This window comes from Parasteatoda tepidariorum, chromosome 2, assembly GCF_982258835.1.
Source record: "Parasteatoda tepidariorum strain Cologne lab strain chromosome 2, Ptep-v5.0, whole genome shotgun sequence".
NCBI lineage: Eukaryota > Metazoa > Arthropoda > Arachnida > Araneae > Theridiidae > Parasteatoda > Parasteatoda tepidariorum.
Window position 1 is genome coordinate 29037259 of NC_141756.1, and position 16252 is coordinate 29053510.

Here is a 16252-nt window from a genome sequence, read left to right on the forward strand (position 1 = left end):
TAGCTGATAGCTCAAAAATCAATTTTATTTCACAAGATTAAATTTTACATAGATCAAAATGAATGAAGAAAAAAGTTATCGGAAAGTACATGTAAAATTGTTTGTGAGAATTCCTTTCCAAATAGGATTTTAGTAATAACATTAATATCGATTTTATAAAAAATCCTGATGTGATTGGGAAAAATGAAGGTCATTTTCGAAACCCGTACATCAAATAACATATAAATCAACAATAACTTCTCTTGTATTTTTCAAAAAGTTCAATTTCGCAGGCTTGTGTAATTAATACGTCATTGAACGGAACGTCATTGAAAATTAAGAAAAGCCTATTTTTTGGAGGTTAAAAGTTTACTGATATTTTTGTTGCTGAATCAAAAGAATACAATTTCTAGTTATTGGCAGTTTTGGGTAGTTGCATATTGGGGCTATTCTACTAGAAAATTGCGAAAACAACCCTTAAATTTCAAATAAAACCTTCTTTCTCGATGAATTCATTAAATCGGGGTCCAACTTCATCAACATTTCCTTTATTTCTTATATTCTATCGACTTTTTATTTTCTTTTATAATACATTGAATTTTCGACAGAATGTGATTGTGGAAATAATTCAAAAAGCTGCCAGCTGATATTTATTGATAAATTATGCTTTTGTTATCCTGGATATATGTACAACGCTGACAGGAATGAATGCGTAAGCGAAAGTAAGTATGAACACAATGTTAAGGATAAAGTAATTTTTTATTAGTTCTTACTTTTAAGGAAATCATTTGTTTGAAATTCTGAAAATTTCAATACTTTTAATATAGTCATACTCTTAAAAAAAGCAATGTTTTTTCGGAAAATTTCAGATTTACATTAAAAAAAATTTTAAAAAAAAGAAAACACGCGTACAAGAGAGGAGGATCATTAGAACATGAGGTTGCTAAAAACAGGGGAAATTTTTCTGTTTTTTTTTTCAGGCGTAAATTAGCACATATAAAACTTGCAAAATAACACCTTTAAAATAATAGGTGTTCTGTTATTTTAAAGGTGTTAGTTTTTAAGTACCTCCGAAAATTTTGTTGCATCGGCAACACTTTACATGTGCATCCTTAGCAACAATTTTACCTTGGCCCCTATTGGGCTCAAAATGGGCACATTATGGGTCCTACATGAACATGCACCAAGGGACTAATATTGAGATGTCTAGAGATTTTAATATTGGTCCTATATAGGGCCAATATCGGCCTATATAAGACTAATATATAGTCTATAGTGGCTGAATAACGAACATATTATGAAATATCGGGTAAATCTGATAATTCTTTGTATGGCCAATACCAGTAAATTACTGCCCTTTGAACCCTTATTGAACCTAAATTAGTTAATATTGGTTCGATGAGGGCAATAGTTATTTTGCAGCTAAAGATGTTACACTTTAATGATCATGAAAACACACTTAATTCCTAAACTGCAAATTAAGATTCAATGTTTATATGGTAGAAAAGTGAATCAATAGTTTGTCTCTCAATTATATAGATTGAGTGATTGGAATTGTTTTTTAAAACGTTTTATATGCTTGTTTAATATTCTTATAATAATTTTTGATTTGCCTTTTTTTAATTAACAAATAATGTCATAAAGAAGACTATCCATCTTTTCAACAATGACACCAACTCCAACTATGTAACCCATACCTGCGTGGCTAATTTGAGATTTCCAATTTTCAGCTTTCATTGATAATATTCTCATTTATTTACTAACACATAGGTTATCAAAGTATTTATTAAGTAAATACATGTTTTCTTTTTCAAAGTATTTAACTGGTTTATAACTTTTCCACATATTTCTTTTAATTCGTTTAATTTTGTGTTGAAAGTGAAAGAAAAAGTAATGCTTTGATGCAGCTAAATTTTATTTTAAATTCAAAATATTAATTACTTATGAAAAAAAAATATTTTTCGTAGCTATTCTAAAATATTTTAATAAATCTTCCGCTCATTTGTCATTGAATTTGTCAAACAGATTGGACAAATTTTGAGTTAATTACAAAATAATATTTTTTCTAGAAAAGAAATATTAAAAAACACTTCTGATGTAGTAAACTTTCATTTCGCACACCTTTTTGTTTTACATAAGATAATTTACTCAAAATTGTATTTCTTAATAAAAATTGCTTCATTTTTCTTGCTTTTTATTTGTGAAAAAGGATTAAATACTTAATTATATAAATTATCCTCACTAATGCTATATAGCTAGTGTGTATCAAAGCAGTTTTTTAAAGGATTCTATAAAAGGTATACACCCAAAATCTTCTTTTTCTTTAATGGCCTTCTCAAAATTCGCTCATCTCTCTATTAGCAACTTAAAAAAATTAAAGCAGTATATTTTTCTGAAAATTTAAACGCGTGCATCGGTCACTAATATTTGCTTTTCGTATCAGTTTCTTTTTCAAAAATAATAAACAGAAAGTTGCTTATTAGAATAATTAATACAATAGACGGACAAAAGATTAAAAAAAGCCAATTTTTAGGAGGTTAAATGCTAAAAATTTACTAACATTTTTACTATTGGATAAAATGAATACCATTTCAAATTATTGTTATATTAGGACTATTCTATAAGAAAATTGCAGGAACAAGTCTTATATTTCGAATAACCCCCATTTAACGAATAAAATTTTATGAGTCGATGAATTTGCTGAACATGAGTTCAAGTTCATGAACCTTTCATTAGTTATTTTTTATGTTATTTTATGATATGTTGAATTTTCAACAGAGTGTGATTGTGGAAATAATTCAAAAAGCTGCGAGATGATGGGTTCTTTCAAACTCTGCACTTGTAATTTTGATTACATGTACAACCCTGGCACAGATCAATGCGAAAGTAAGTAAGAACACAATTTTATGATTTTTAATATACTGTTAGTCTGGTGTTCTGTAATTTTAAAGGTGCAAGTTACGTGCCTCTAAAAAATTTTGGTGAATCATCAACACTTTATATGCACATCCATAGGAACAATTGGCCCCGGTTGGGCTTACAATATGGGTCCTATATACACATGCACCGAAGAACCAATATTGGAATGTATGGATTGTTTAATATCGATCCTATATAGGGCCAATATCGGCCTATATATAGTCTATAGTGGCTGAATAACGATTATATCATAAAATATAAGATGAATTTTATAATTCTATATAAGGCCGATATTGGTTATAAGGTGGTTGTAAAATATTGGGTAAATCGGACAATTCACGGATTATATAGGGCCTTTAACAGAAAATATTGGCCTTCTGAACATTTAATGAGCCAAGATTCGTGAATTTTGGTTTAATGAGGGCCCAAGTTAATTTTCTGCTAGGGATGTTACACTTTTATTTGTATGAAAACATACTTAATTCCTAAACAGTAAATTAAAAACCAATGCTTATATGGGAAAAATTTAAATCATTAGTTTGTTTTTTTCAATTAAATAGATTATGTGGTTAAAATTGCTTTTTAAAAGGGTTAATATGTGCTTATTTAATATTCTTATAATATTTTTTGATTTGAATTTTATTACGGTGGCAATCCATCGCTCCAACAATGACGCCAATTCAACTGTGTAACAACATAGCTGTGAGGCTACTTTGGGAATTACAATAATGAGCTTTCATTGATGATAATCTCATTTACTTACTAACATATAAGTTATCATGGTATTTATTGAGTTAAATACATATTTTTAAGTATTTAACTAGTTTATAACTTTATTCCGCATATTTCTTTTAATTCATTTAATATTGTGTTGATCGTGTTAAGGAAAAATTACTGCTTTAACACAATCAAGTTTTTGTTTAATTCAAAATATTAATTATTTGTGGAATAACACTATTTTTCTCGTAACCTTTTGATTCTTTGTAATATTTCGTAGCTGTTCGTAAAATCTGTTCTTTGAAAATATATTATTACCTCTGATTTCAATTTGTAATTGAATATATTAATACGTCAAACTGTTTGGACAGATTTTGACATAATTGGAAAATAATATTTTTTCTATTAATCAAATGTTAAAAAAGCACTTTTGACACAATAATTTTCATTTTGAACACTTTTCTTTGTTTTACATATGATTATTTACTCAAAACTGTATTTTGTTTAACAAAAATTGTTTCATTTTAATTTTTTTCTGGCTTTTTATCCTTAAAAATGAATTGAATACTTATTTATATGAACACTTTTATCAACACTAATGCCATTGTGGCTAGCAAAGCAGTATCAAAGCAGTTTTTTGAAGGGATAATATAAAAAATATACATAAATTAGAATAGGTCAAATTAAGCATTTATGAAACATTAACGTAGTTTTCCGACTGATCTAATCCGGTCTTAAATATTTCCTAAGATGTATCCGAATTAGGCTATGTATTATTCAAAGTAACGTAATATTATTCAAAATAATGTTATAAAATAATGATAAGTAAATACTATGTCAATGCTATCAGCCTCACCCTTAAGTTTATTTTTGCATTAATCTACATGCTTTTAAATAAACAAAATAAGTCAATCAAGTAAATTGTTTTTAAACAAAATGGCAGTATGGCCAATGACGTAAGAACTCCTTTTTTGTAAGAGCAGACGCAAAAATTGTAATATTTTTTAATACAATTTGTTTTAAATTGGAGAAAAAATTATTTTAGAGCTATGTATACATAGACGTAATATCTAAATTTTGATTACATTTAATTTCGAAAATAATTGCGCTTTGTGTCCATGATAAGTACACTCGAAAAGACGTTTGTGTTAAGGAGAATATTTCATTCAAAAACAAATAAAAATACCGAAAAAGGAAAAAAATATCCAAAAATTTTTTTTATCTGAAGTTTAAAAAATTTTCTTATCGTTTTTTGCCTGTAACTAAGGGTGAAGAAATTTATAGTTTTTTTCTTTTATCATGCGCGAAAGATACTGCTGCTGTTGCATTTTTGTCATTTCCTTTATTCATTTAACTATTTATTTAATGTGCATGTTTTTTTACTTAAAATTTTTGACAGAATGTGATTGTGGACCTAATTCAGATAGTTGCACGATGATAAATTCTCTGAAGTTTTGCACTTGTATTTCTGGATACACGTTCAATCCTCGTAAATTTAATTGCGAAAGTAAGTAAAAACACATTTTGTCAATAAAGTGCTTATTAATTACTATTCAATTTTATAATAATTTTGTGTTTGAACTAGGCCAAAATAATAATAATTATAATAATTATTAAAATCAATGAGATAATTTTGAGAAAAACATTAAGTGTCTTAAAAATCGTGTTTTTCTCAGAATATTTTTAGCTCTTATAATAAAAAAGACAGGTATACTAATTTTTAAATTAGTATTGAATCTTATACGCTATATACATAAAATAGGAGTTTCAGGGTTTCACGATTTTCCCACTCTACACATTTTTCCCCCTCCATTACCATGATTACTAAAAATTATGCGTTTTCACCTCGACAATACGTTACGGTTAAAAGAGTAAAAAAACAAGTTTTTGAGAATACTAGAACTGTGGAGAAAAGTGTAGAGAGTGTTGACATAGCGTTATCTTGAGACGCCTGTACTCTTTTCAACGATTAATAACTAAAGAAAACTTCTACTTCTTTGTCAGCGCAACAGCCCCTTGCAGGCCCTGGCAGCCTCAGTAGCAGACAAACGCCAACGCCTCCTATCCATGGCAACTACCGTCCAATTTCAAGTCCTTGAGTGAGCCACCCCTATAGAGGATACGGAGGTTCCATGTATTAAATTTCCAGTCCCTTTCCTTGCCGAGTCGTATGGGTAAAACGGAGCCTGTATACGCACATTGTTGAGATTTCTGAACTGGGGTCTTTTACAGGGTGGAGTAATTGGTCCCACGTCCAACCCCCAACCTGAAGGACCAGTCCCCTTATATGATCCCCAGGGACTGGGTGCCGGCTATACCCCCGGACGCTGGGTACTAATTTTAGTCACCTTTTACAACATGCATGAGCTTCATTAGGACTTTTCCTTCACACCCGGTCACCACACAGAAAACTACTCAATTAAAAACTAAGTGCAACAAAATGACGTTTCAGGTCAAAGATTTAAGAATCATGGTTTGAAATATTTTATATTAGTATTTTCTGTAACTTTGTTAATTAAAAACCCTGTTATATGAGCCGCGGTTATATGAGATAGAGCGTTTGCCTCCCAATCAGGTGATCCAGGTTCGAATTCCATCGGTGACTGATTGATACGAATTCTCGCGTCAACCACAGTACTGAAGTAAAATATTCTCAGTGCTAAGCGATCATGGGTTTGAATCCTCTTGTCGTCCGGCCCTTTGGAGGTTTTCATGATCTTCCTCTCCGTGTAACGCAAATGCGGAATAATCCCATCAAAAAGTCCCCCACGAATGCTAATTTGTCTCTTTGCTTGATCCAGAAGGTTCCTTGTCTTCTGGGATGGGTTCAAAACTACAAGGTAACATTGATAAACGTGAACTAAGATTTGGGTCCGCTGTTCAACGCCGGTTGTAAAACTCGGTATTTGAATATAAACTTTCATGACTGAACAGATATTATTTTCTTTCGGTAATTTTACAGAAATGTTTTGCTTTGTACTATTGTAATAGTGCTTTATTTAATTAATTAATATAAAAATAATGGAATTGTAATTATCCTAAGACTAGTAGTAATAGAAATAAAATTGTGATTGTTCACGAAACGATTGTTGCCAAATACTTTTTCACATAACATTGCGGCACTCTTTCTCCAATCAGATTTTCTTTCTTTTCAGAACTTCCATGTGATGGACTATCAGCATTAGAATCAGTAATGTATTTCTCTCCAGTTGGTTTCGTCCTTGGTCTAATTAATTATAGATTCCTTATCAAGCTTTTTTGCAAAAGGTATTTTCATTTAAATGAAATTTTTATATATATAAATACCAAACTCTGTTCCATAAATACTTTTAAGGGACTTTTTTAACAAAAAGCATAACATTTCTTAAATTGTAATTTTGAGCGCATTATTTATCTTGAAGAAAAATTGCAGGAAACATTTTTTTTTAACTATTTAGATGCCGTGATAAAAAACGGGATGAAGCTGAAACGAGGGTGAATGAAAACGTCTGATTTCAGGAAGTTTGGCACTAGAGTTGTGGAAGGTAATATATATATATATTTTTGTAAATAAGTGTTTGTTAATTTTAAAAAATTTTCTTAAACTCAATTTCGTGTTTGAGAGATTGGAATCTTAAAATCGGAATTTTGTCCAATGTTCAACTTTCTGGAACAGCTTTTCCCACAACGTATTCAGCGGAATCCCAGGGTTCCGCAGAAGCGTCTCAAGGATTCTTAGATTTAAGACAGTATCTAAATTAGTAATGAGTTTAGAAGCAAATTATATCAATATCTAATTAATAATCCATTAATTATTTAATAATTTAATTATTTTCATGAAATATAAGTAAAATAGAATCTAAAAAATAATTAAACAAATTCTTTTATTATATAAATAAATTACGAAAGAGACATGCATTTATAAAAACTAAAAAAAAATAAAAAAATGGAAATATAAAAAAATAAAAAACATAACTTCCCCTTAAAGTAAAATAATTAAACTAAACAATAAAAAAATATAGTTTCTCTATAACCATTTTAATTTTTTCTTCATTTTCACCTCAACCATAATTTATTTTATTTTATTCAGTCTCAGCTTATCCATATTCCAAAAACAAGTTCAAAATTGTGCAATATGACACTCATATCTCCGAAGTGAACTACCTGACATAAAACCAAATTTTGAAGAAACTATTGGCATGATGATTCATTCTTCTACGCTAAATATTTTCAAATAAATTATATTTTCAAAATCTTTGATTATTAAATTTTTTATATGTTCACTTCAGTGCAGTTCCTTTCAGATTCCATCCGAAATAAGAACGATCCATTCGAATTGTATAGTGGAAAAAATTGGCAACAGCTTTCTAGAAAACTTCACGGAACATGATCCCGTGTACACCAGATCTACGTCATATTATGAAGGCTAAAACCTGTTCTACGCAAGTTCACTAGGGCGAGTAAAAGAGCGGTAGACTACTGTTGATATTGTATTGGCATTACCGGTAACAGATTACAAATGTCCACAAAATGGGGCCCTATTTACGATACTTTACAAAAACTGAATTTTTAATATGCTATTTGAATAACTATTTTAAGATGTTTTTGCAGTAGACGGACAGCCTCAAATGGTTAGGAAAATCGGACCTTACTACGCCATTTTATGAAAGCTCTATTTTATATAAGTGATTTGAGCAACTATTTTAAGGTGTTTTTGAAGCAACCAGTTAGCAAGCGAAACCCCACCTGCCAGACAACCTCAAAAGGTAATGAAATGAGATTGCACTAACGCCATTTTATAAAAGCTGAATTTTATGTATATTACTTCTGTACTTGTTTGTGGTGGCCCTTATAAGTGGTCAGACAGTTTCGACGCTCCTGAAGCAGTGCCGAAAAGTTTCTAACCCGCTGCCGGAGATTTTCAAGTTTTTTAACTTCCTTGACACCTCTGAAGTTCACTAAATTGTTTTTGTACTTTTGTCATCTCATAAAATCTGAATTTTATACGCATTATTTGGGAACTATTTTAAGATTTTTTCCAAGTAGAAAGACAGTTCTTAAGGTTTCTAACATCTTTCTAGACATTATCGAAGGTCAGCAGAACTTTCGAGTGCTCAACGATATATATGCGAGTACTTGGGAGATAGTCAGGTTTTCTGCGGTGTTTCTTCGTCATATCTCCGTACCGTTCCCCACAACAGTTATGTTGTTGCTGTTACTTATGCCACATACCAATACCAGCGAGCCTGCCTGGGAAATCAAGCGAATTTTCAATTCAAAGGCAGAATTTCCTGCTTTTTCCTGTGGCGCCATCTATGGCCAAGAATACGATTTCAGCCACACACACGGCACAACCTGTTTTACAGAGAGGACCCAATTATACTCCATTCATTCACTTACGGAGTTTTTAATTTAAGTTCATCATATTAAAGTAGTTATACCGCTTATGTGAATCCTTATTCCGTTGTTAGATGGCAGCATTAGTAACACAAAGAAAAACTTTAACAATTAAATTTTTGACATAATTTATCTTTTAAAAGAAATTTTAAAAAACAATCAAATTAGAATAGAATTAAAAAGTTAGGTTCAATTACAATCGCACAAAATCTAAATTTAGTGATCTGAAAAATTAATTCACATAGACATAAACAAAATTCTAATAAGCTGGTTAAAACTTATACTAAAAATAATTTATCTAATTTAAAAATTAAAGAAAAGAAGAAGATAAAAAAAGAAAATTCATTTCTTAGAAAAATTAGAAAAAAATATATATATGCATCTGTTAAGTGGGTCTAAAGTGTTTTTCTTAAAAAAAATTTCCATCTTCTTTTAAAAATAATTATATGTTGTGACCTGTTTCGTTCTGAGCAATTTGACATCAACTGTAAGATAAGACCAAAAAAAAAAAAGAAAATGCTAAAGTTATAGCAAAAATATTGGAACCAACTCTCAGAAAACAAACAGTAACACACACAGCATTTCTAAACTGGAATCATCTTCGAACTCGAGTATTTTTATTAAAATTATTTACTCAAAGTTTTGCTTCAAAATCCATTTTTCTCCATTCAATTTTTTTTTTACCCTGTTCGCAAAATATCTGAACTTTCAATAAACCTATTTAAGTTAAAACCTGGTAATTGGTTTGAATATAAGATGATGCTTTAGTTCATCCGGGAACTTAAATGTCTGTAAATATTTCATACGTGTTCTTTTCAAAATAAAAATTCTACAGAAATGCAATAAATTAGGTACCTTTTTAAATTTAAATAATTTTTATTTTTCAATATGTTTTGGCTATTATAGTTTTAAAAAGAACGCAATAATTTTTATTATTCAATATTTTTTAAGCTAGTATGGTTTTAAAAAGAGCACAGCTTTTACAATTATTTATATTATTTATATTATTTTTCATGGATTTTATCGTGTGCTCAGGACGTCATAGTATCTTTTTTCCCCTTCGAATTTCAGCTCTAAAGAAAACTAAATTATAAACGTTGTTTGCGTACCCTTATTGCTGCATACCGAACAACACCTGCAACACCAGCCCAAAAAAGTGTTTACATTACAAAAATGTTACAAAAAAGTGTTTGCTTTAAATAATTTCTGCACTTGTGTTCCTGTAAGTCCTTAATAGTCCTAAGTAAGTCCTTCATAGGCCTAAATTAATCTCAATCTATTTTTCAATCTAAAACTCAAGTATTTTTTAGTAAATCGGAAAAAAATGTACATTGATGCTTTCTCTACGAATCCAAAACCACCTAGACCCTTTTACGCTGAACTAGGGAACGTTATTTCTGTGTTCTTTTAATAACTTATATGTATGATATAATTTGTAGCTAATGCAGTTGTATGTAATGTAGTTATACAGGGTGCTCCATTAAGATCACCCTTTATGGACATTTTTAGAATATTTTTCTCAAATGAAAAGAAGGAAATATACTTACGGGGGACCCAAATTAATATTTAGTCGATGAAAAAAACAAAATTGTCATTGAAATCTGACAAATTACAATCCAGAAAAGTGAGTGTAATAAACATCAAACAAAGTTTAATTGGAGGTTGAAACCTGAGGATGTTTCTGACAATCGTCTTTCAACTCCTCTCTACATCAATCCAATTCTTGTTATTTATTAGGCGAATCTTTAAGTACTGTGACTTGTCAGATTTCTGATTTCGTTCAATTTTTTTTGTGATTCCTATTGTGCATACTTTAATGCTTTCATTTTTTATATGGATTTTAGAAGTGAACAATAAGGAAGATCTTTAGGGAACACCCTCAATGTAAACAAGCAAGGGTAAAAACTATGGGTCAGAACAGCCTGAGTTTTTTCCAAACAGTCTTAACTTTAAATTTTCCTTAAACCATGTAAATAAATATTTTACATGGAATTATTGTAATATAAAACATATTTTGTTTTCCTATAGGTGTTTCTTTCGGGATTAGATTTATAATTTTATCTACTTCAGAAAGCAGCTCAAATGGAATAAAAGATCCATGGAATTTTTGAACTATTTGAAACACGACATTGGAATTATAAGTTATTTTTAAAAAATTGAAAAAGAAGATTAAGTTCAGGAAATTTTTGAAAATTGTGAAACACATTGAATGCAGAATTTGTTTGAAAATTATTTGTAAAAGAAGATTACTTTCAAAAACCTTTCAGCATTAAAGAACAGCAAGGGGCTATCCCACTTCACAGCTTTCTGTTTCGTGCCGACCCTTACTAATTGCTATGCAATGATTTATTGTTTGTTTCACAAACAGACTTGTATATAATTCTGGCTGTTTTAAAATCTTGAGGATAACAACTTCTGAATAAAATCCTTGTGGCTCTGTCTGAAAATTCTGTTGATTATCTTTAGCATCTACCAGAAAATATTAAATTTATTATATTTTTATTTATTATATTTTTTATTTATTAAATTTTTATTCATTACATTTTTTATTTATTATATTTTTTATTTATTTTATATTAAAAATATGCAATCTAAAGAAAAAGAACCCCATACAAATCGTATGGAAATTAAAACGTTGTCGAATTGGCTGAAAATTGGGTACTTGCCTTTCAAGAAGAAAAAGAATATCACGAACACCCACACAGGTGAACTATGATGTCAGCAAGAGCTGATTGTTGAAAAACAAAATGACGTGTTAAAGCTGAACTAAGCTTGTCAACAGAAAATAGAATGTTAATTAATGTAAAGTTAATTAAATACAAATCTGTATCGCTCATCGAATTCGTAGAAATATAATTCTTTCTCGTCTACCCCTTTTTCTTAACTTATATTTATTATTTGTTTTTGTATTTTATTGTAGACATGGTATATTTTTGTTTTGTGTACCTGGCAACTTCAATGCATAATTAGTTTGTTTATGTTCAATATAGCTTTGTACCTGTCTTTGTGTTAAGTAAGAAATATATAGTGAAAGAATTGAAATTAGTATTGAATGTACCACTTGCTAGAATTGATACTTGACGGGTTTGGTTTATTCAAAATATAATGTAAAGCACAGTTGCTAACGTAAATAAATGCTATGTTTCAACAATCAATCGATATCGAGATATCCACACTACGTTGCTTGCAGGTATCCCATTGAATATGTTGTTGTTCAAATTATTCTAATCAGAGATTCCCATTGACACTAAGTTCAAAAATATATATTTTCCGACATACGATGCCTCAAACATAAATAGTAATTCTCAATTCTCTAATACCGCCATGACATTAGCATTAATCCACGTGCGCCACGTCGAATCAGATTTTGCTCATGTTATAGCCATTAAGGACAAATTGCTTAAACAAAAAGAATACTTGGATGCATACAAATGTATTCAATTACGCATAAACATATCTAGTCATTAATTATTTGAAAATTATTTACATTTTGTAGGGAGAGCCGATTCGCTAACTTCGTAAATGGATACTTAACGATATCTCTATACCATGCATATCCTACAAACCAGATATCACTTGCGTGTGTGCGCAAGTACCTTAAGTCCAATGTGCATAAGTGTTCAAGCACCTTTCAGCACAGTGACCGTTGCCTATATCTTTTATGTTTAATGATCCGTATCTCGGAAACTATCGATTTTTGGACTTAGTGTCAACGAGAACGTTTGCTAATATTATTTTGAACTTCAACGTATAAAATTTTCAGCATATTTGGCAGAAATTCAATTTCTATACAATCTGTGTGGATTCCTTTAATCTACTATTATTAGTCCGCAGTGGACTGAACGTTAAGACACGGTTCCCAGCAGATCACTGAAGTCAAGCATCACTGACTGCGGTCAGTATGCGGATGGGTGACCACTTGGATCAGTCTGCGTAGGAACCTAGGGTGTGTGGTATTGGTCCTCGTTAAACTGTCCTACCGTAAAGTGCTTGACTTCGCTTGCGGTCGCCGGGCTACCGAAGCGGGGGCGCCATCCCCTCAGCAGAGGATCAAAATTGTGACGACATGTCTTCGGATCTTCCTCAGGGATGTTTCCTGACCGTCGCCAATAGCCCATTGTGCAGCTCTAGTGCGACGTAAATGAATTACAACAACTACAGCAACAATAATCTACTATTGCGTAAATAAACACTTAATAGACAAAAGCAACTTAGTGGTAGGGATGTTATTATTTATGTATTCAATTCTTCTGTGTGGTACTATAAATCGAGTTTTATTTAAGATTCTTCGTTCGTAACGACTAATAAGGAAGTCGTTGGCCTTCATGATGGAAATTTTGAAATTTAAAAATTTTTTTTATTAATTTTGAAATTTAAAAAAATTAATAATCGCCACTGGCCACAGGGCAACTTAAAATAACAAATGGCGTCAGCCAATCGTGAATTCATTCTTCAAAAACGAACCTCACGTTCATATTATTATTTTTTTTACTACATACTAGCTGAATACCCGTTCTTCGCACAAGGAGAGTAAAAAATAAATGAGTATTGAGAAACACAACGAAGTCATGCTCAAAACTGAAAATCATATACCGATCCAATTAAAGAACTTGGTGGAAGAGCCAGGTAAGTGAAACTTTTAGGGGAATTAACGAATCAGGGAAAATAAAAAAAGTGGTTGTATAAATACCGGTAAGTTTAATGTTACAGAACTGTTTTTGCCTTCGCTCAAATCTTAACATAACTGATTACATCATTTTTCAATATGCTTGCATGATTTTTATTTCAAACTATTCAGGGGCAAATTAATAATAACTAAGAAATATTTGTCCCTCTTTCTAACAAATTGGTAATAAAAAAGTTAGGATGCAACTTTTTTTTAGATCTGAAAATGTAACTTGCCTGGTTCTTCCACTAAATTTTTCAATTAATATAGTTGAAATAATTAAAAAATTTTATTTAGTATTATTTGTTGCCTTTTTTGGTGGCTTTGCGTTACTGAAGTAAGCAAAACCCGTTTTTTGAGAAAGATTAAACCCCATTAGAACAAAGATAAAATGTATTTAGTATCACTTCTCATGATGCTATTGCACTATCAAGTACTTTTCTAATGTGCATATCCCTTTCGAGGACCGTAAAACGCTTATTTCCAAAGTATCAGTATGTAATATTAAGTATTGGTGCCTTCTTAATATTCACCAAATATATTAATATGATATTTTATACCTTTTAATATATTTGGAACATATTACATAACTCTTCAACATTTAAGTTTTGTTAAAATACATTTATCAGTGGCAGCCGTCTAAAGCCGAAATAGAATTCTTATTAGAACTTGATAAGATTTTTGAAGTTTGGGCATTTCTCTATCTGACCTTTAATTTACTGTACTAAAATATATATAAGCAGTAAAGAAGCGAAATTCTTTATATTCTAATTCATTAAAATATTAATACACTATCTTTGCTACTACTGAAAAAAGTAATTTCTGAAATTATGAAAAACCCGTCGCAGAATTGTTATCAAAACTGCACCAATTACCATAATACCAGTAGAACATATTAACGTCAGTAGTGCACAATAAGTAAACGTCATCCGCAAATGACGATTTTCTACGGATTTCCTAAACAAATTTCCTATTAAATTTTTCCCCCTTTAAATTCGCTTTTTAGCGCATAGCTTGTTTTGCTTCATTCATAATATAAGTAGTAATTAAGCATTAGTGTCAATAATAATATCGTGATTTTTTACGGTTCCCCAAAATGAATAGTCTCTATTATTTTTGCTTTTTAGTAAGTTAATTTATTTTAAATCAGTTAACATATTACAAACATTAATCAAGCATCAATGTCGTTAATGATAGTATGATGATATCTTATGGTTCTTCTAGATAAATATCTTTTACTCCATTACTTTTGCGTTCTAATGCATAGTTAATTTATTTTATTTCAATAAGCATATATTACCTAAATTAAGCGAACCAAATATATCACCACCAAATATATCAATGAAATATTTTATACCTATCTAAGTATATTTGGAACTTATTTCATAACCCTTCAACATTAGAGTTTATACATATTTGTCAGTAGCAGCCAACTAAAGCCGAATTTTTAAAAAAATATATACATTAGAGCTTTATAAGGATTTTGGAGCATGCCCATTTCTCTATCTGACCTTTAATTTACTGTTAAAATATTTATTTCATTATTACGAGGATTTCATACTAAAATCAAATTTACATAATTTATAACTATATGCAAAATTTTAGGGGTAATCCTTTTTTCAGTTATAATCGAGTCTTCTGGGCAAGAAAGTTTGAAAAACAAAAACAAAAAAGTGCCTTAAAGATAAACTGTAGATTGTATAGTAATTCTAACGCATATTCACAAGGCTTTGTACAAATTACGATATTTTTTTTTCTATAACTGAAGGAATTGACAAATGTTAAATGGCATTAAAAAACATTTAAATATGCTATGTTTAAGAATAACATATTGAAATAGTATGTTGAATATTGTACGATTAATTGCTTAAAAAATAATCCCAAAGTACCCTACTTTCCAAAAAAAATCAGTGGAGTAATTATTTTTACTGCAAGTCTTGAGAACATTTAAAAAAAATTCAGTTTACGATTAAAATTTTTAAAAGTCGAATCTGAAAATGGAATGTCCCCTAGCCCTATAAATCGAAATTAAATAGTTACAAGGACAGCTATTTCAAACAAGTTAGCGTATCCGACCTACTTGAAGTTGTTTGAAAAGGTATTTTTTAATTCACCTATTTCAAAGTTTATTCTACATATATTTTGGAATATATTTTAGGTGTATTTCGATCGAGTTCATGTTTACGCCATTATTTGTTTAAAAGTATTAAATATTTTCTTGAAATAAATTATTCAAGCTATATGATTTAATGCATTTGTAGTATAATAGTAAACGGAGCTTCCATCGCATATCCTTAACCTTGTTACCGCTTTCATTAAATAAATGGAATAAGCTTAGATTAATACAAAAGCTAATTTTTTTTCGTTTTAATTTTCGAGGAATAATATGTTTCGATCAAACAGATTTCATTTTGGAAATAACGAAATTATTGAGTGTTCCTTGGAGCAATATCATTCTTATCTTCTTATGACGCAATAAAGGAAAAATTGGTTTTCGTAGTTTCTGTAAAAAGTATGTTAACCTTCTCGCCTCGTATTTTTTAAATTTTTTTTATCAAAATAAGTTTCAAAAATGCGTACTTTGTATTGCACTTT

At 30.0% G+C, this 16252-nt stretch overlaps 1 protein-coding gene across 1 annotated transcript; it reads left to right on the plus strand.

The window, feature by feature from the left end:
- The first annotated feature begins 591 nt into the window (after positions 1 to 591).
- On the plus strand, positions 592 to 11761 carry LOC147814892 (uncharacterized). Its single transcript, XM_087155780.1, has 6 exons — positions 592 to 701; positions 2758 to 2865; positions 5015 to 5122; positions 6771 to 6882; positions 7053 to 7139; positions 11020 to 11761. Exons 1-5 carry the CDS (start codon positions 665 to 667, stop codon positions 7105 to 7107), a joined length of 420 nt encoding a protein of 139 aa, XP_087011906.1. The 5' UTR covers positions 592 to 664; the 3' UTR covers positions 7108 to 7139; positions 11020 to 11761.
- The last annotated feature ends 4491 nt before the right edge of the window (positions 11762 to 16252 follow it).

Excerpts from the sequence above, each read along its gene's own strand:
- LOC147814892 (XM_087155780.1), top strand. The coding sequence starts at position 665 with ATGTACAACGCTGACAGGAATGAATGCGTAAGCGAAA. Across the intron at positions 5,123-6,770 it reads TCGTAAATTTAATTGCGAAA|AACTTCCATGTGATGGACTA; the intron begins GTAAGTAAAAAC and ends CTTTCTTTTCAG. Across the intron at positions 6,883-7,052 it reads ATCAAGCTTTTTTGCAAAAG|ATGCCGTGATAAAAAACGGG; the intron begins GTATTTTCATTT and ends TTAACTATTTAG.